Genomic DNA, 2841 nt, shown 5'->3' on the forward strand with positions numbered 1-2841 from the left:
TCAAGGAAGTCCTGCAGAGAGCAGACATCTGTTTATTAATCCAGTCTTTGTAATGAAGAACTTTATGAAGAGAATCATTGATGTGGACACTCACTGGGAGGAAGTGGGCAGTGTTTTCTCCATAAAGACGGTTGGCTAGTTTCAGGATGTAGGATGCAGACGGTGAGTTGATGTCAGCGTTCAGTTTCTGGAAGTCTGCATGGACGCCTTCACCTGAGCTGAATGAGAGGGCCTGTGTGGCATTGAAGACAAAGACTGAAAGGATGTGACACTGAGCCTCAGCGACCCTAATGTAACGATTTATGGTCCAAAGGCAGAAAGTGGACAACTTTATTCTTTCAGCATCAGGTTTAATAACAACCTTTAACATACTGTCAGTCTCACTGAACATCATGCTCTCAGTAACTATACTGCTTGTGCGTTTTATGGACTTTCATGCCATTTATATAACACACTCTAGCTTCATATGTTATTTACATGATGGTATATTGTTAGAACAATGAATTTTTGACGTTATAACGTGATATAGTTCGATTTTTCTTTTGCCTGGGTGGCAGCTCAACGCTTCCGTAACTGCTTTTAAAATACAACGAGGGCTTGAAGTTGCAATCATGCTCGCTGATCAACAGACAGCGCGGTGCAACTAACAAATGACAGTGAGCTGACCTGAGCCATCTGAGCTGCAGTGTCTCCTTTAGCTCCCAGGTAGACCATGGCCAGGGCTGAGCTGATGCTCAGAGGAGAGATAAAGATGTTTCCAGCAGAGTTTGCCTGGTTCAGAGTGCGGAACAGCTCCAAGGCAAAGGCTGTGTTTGAGCTGCTGACGGCGGACATGGCTGATGGTGTTTTCCTGTAACATGCAAACAACCGTTTAAGCTGCTACAGCATTACATACCGGAAACACAACAGAAGACTTCATATTAAAGCAACGAGAAAAAGTGACTTTTTCAGGAGAGCGCATACAGACAGAAACCACCGCCCCACTCACTGAAGCTAAGACACCGGACACGGCGAAGCCCGTTTCAGAAACTTGTCAACAGCGACTCGCTTATCTGAACTACAAGCTACTTTATTCCCACACACATAAAACGAAGACAAATCCAGCAGAATACCTGATTTACAGGGTGAGATATTAGTCTAACTGCAGTTCTTTGCTGGGTGTAAATAAAGTTGGAGGATTGAAGAAGGATGATCCTACGGAAGAGGAAACGGCTTCGGAGCGTGATGTCACGGGAGGGGGCGGGGCCAAGAGTTTTGATTTGCAGGTAAACAGAAACAAATGATCCCTGTTGTCTTTGCTTAATGATTGTGGTTCTGACAGTCCACATTACTGGCATCGTATCTTTCAACATGTGTGGGTCGATTTGAATGATCCAGATGTAAGTGCAGCCACTCAGCCTCTACTGCAGATGTGTCACAAATTAATCTTGTAGTAAACTATGGCACTTGGCCACAGGTGGCAGTAGTGGACTGACCTCCATTTGAGACTGCTCCAGCTGCTATGTGATAGTCAGTAGATCTGCTACAAATTGCAGATCATATGGAAGTTTTGGAAATAAATCATGAGTATTCCTTGCTTAGCATTAAAAGTAAATATTTCTAGCTCTCCCCCACACTCAAAAACAAATGACAAACCTACTGACACACCTGAGTCACTCACTTTCGTAACTCCACTCACTCTCACTGGCTCTGTTTATTACTAAACTTGTGTCTCCCTGGAGGAGTCAACTATTTAGTGGAGTGCCCATTGAAATTGATCAAAAGATCAAAGTCATAATTTCCATTTTGTTGAGATGCCCTGCTCTCTGTATCAAAATTCCTCTCCTGATATTGCTGCACCTTTACCTCTCTCAGTGCACATGGATCTATTATCATATACAAACTGATTACCAGTTCTGTCTCTCCTTCATCTGCAGCTGATTCTTCTCATGTCAAGGCTGTATGTATAAAGCTTCTATCAGAATGTTAAAGTGGTGTGCTGTATGTTGCTGTCTACAGCCTGAGGAACATAAAAATAACAGCGGCTCCTTGTTGCTCATTTGGAATGCATAGTCCTTCCTGCTTGACTCATTGGAAAGTTTTCCAGTGTATTATCTAGACTGCACTGAGGATAATTACGGGGGAATAAACACAGAGGCGTTTGCCATTTTCTGGACTTGAACACAGTCTGAGAGAGAGAAACTTTATTGACAGCCACTGATATATACACATGTACATCACTTGCCAAACACAATGCATGTTATAGGCTGTTTCCATTTTCCTTTATATACTCTCTGCATTCATTCAAACATTGAGCCTGTGTGTTGACAATGCTATATAATTATGTGTTTTAATTGAGAGCATATTTGTTTTAAATGAATGTCAACACTGTCATCCCTAAGATGTGATTTTTTAGAGAAAAACAAAGTTTGGAAATTCTCAGAGTTGTGTATTCTTGTGAACTTGCTTTATGTGGCCTTGGTGTTTCAGGTATTTCCATGCTCGGTTTACCCAAAGCAAATGCAATGGTCAGTCACTCTTTTAGCACCAAATAGTGATCAACTTAAATATGACTGCAATATTTTTCTAACAAACCCGCACTCAACATAAGTCAGCTCAATACTGGCATCAATAGGCCAGTATGTTAACGAGCTCGCATTCTCAGCCTGGTCATTCCACAAGCTTCCTTTCAACCCACTCAAGTTGCGGCAGCTTCACGTTAATATAGAAGCATTTAGTGAAATGACTGCATTGTCTTACTGAGAGACTTCAACTCTCATGTGGGAAACTACAGTGAGACTTCCAGGGGCATGATTGGGAGGAACTGTCAGGGTCCGTCAGTCTTCCGTGGCCTACCTGCCT

The 2841-nt window shown here is 42.6% G+C and overlaps 1 protein-coding gene across 1 annotated transcript in view; it reads right to left on the reverse strand.

Annotated features, from left to right (window-relative positions):
• LOC102203862 (leukocyte elastase inhibitor-like) overlaps window positions 1–1221 on the reverse strand; it is a 2703-nt gene extending 1482 nt beyond the window's left edge. The window contains exons 1-4 of the mRNA XM_013913822.1: window positions 1113–1221; window positions 667–850; window positions 95–232; window positions 3–11 (exon numbers count right to left, since the gene is read on the reverse strand). Coding sequence (XP_013769276.1) covers window positions 3–11; window positions 95–232; window positions 667–834 — 315 coding nt within the window. The 5' untranslated portion in view covers window positions 835–850; window positions 1113–1221. The remainder of the gene's footprint in view (window positions 1–2; window positions 12–94; window positions 233–666; window positions 851–1112) is intronic.
• Between the last annotated feature and the right edge of the window lie 1620 nt (window positions 1222–2841).

The sequence above is a fragment of the Pundamilia nyererei genome, unplaced genomic scaffold, assembly GCF_000239375.1.
Source record: "Pundamilia nyererei isolate P.nyererei 1_Seehausen unplaced genomic scaffold, PunNye1.0 scaffold00153, whole genome shotgun sequence".
Lineage (NCBI taxonomy): Eukaryota > Metazoa > Chordata > Actinopteri > Cichliformes > Cichlidae > Pundamilia > Pundamilia nyererei.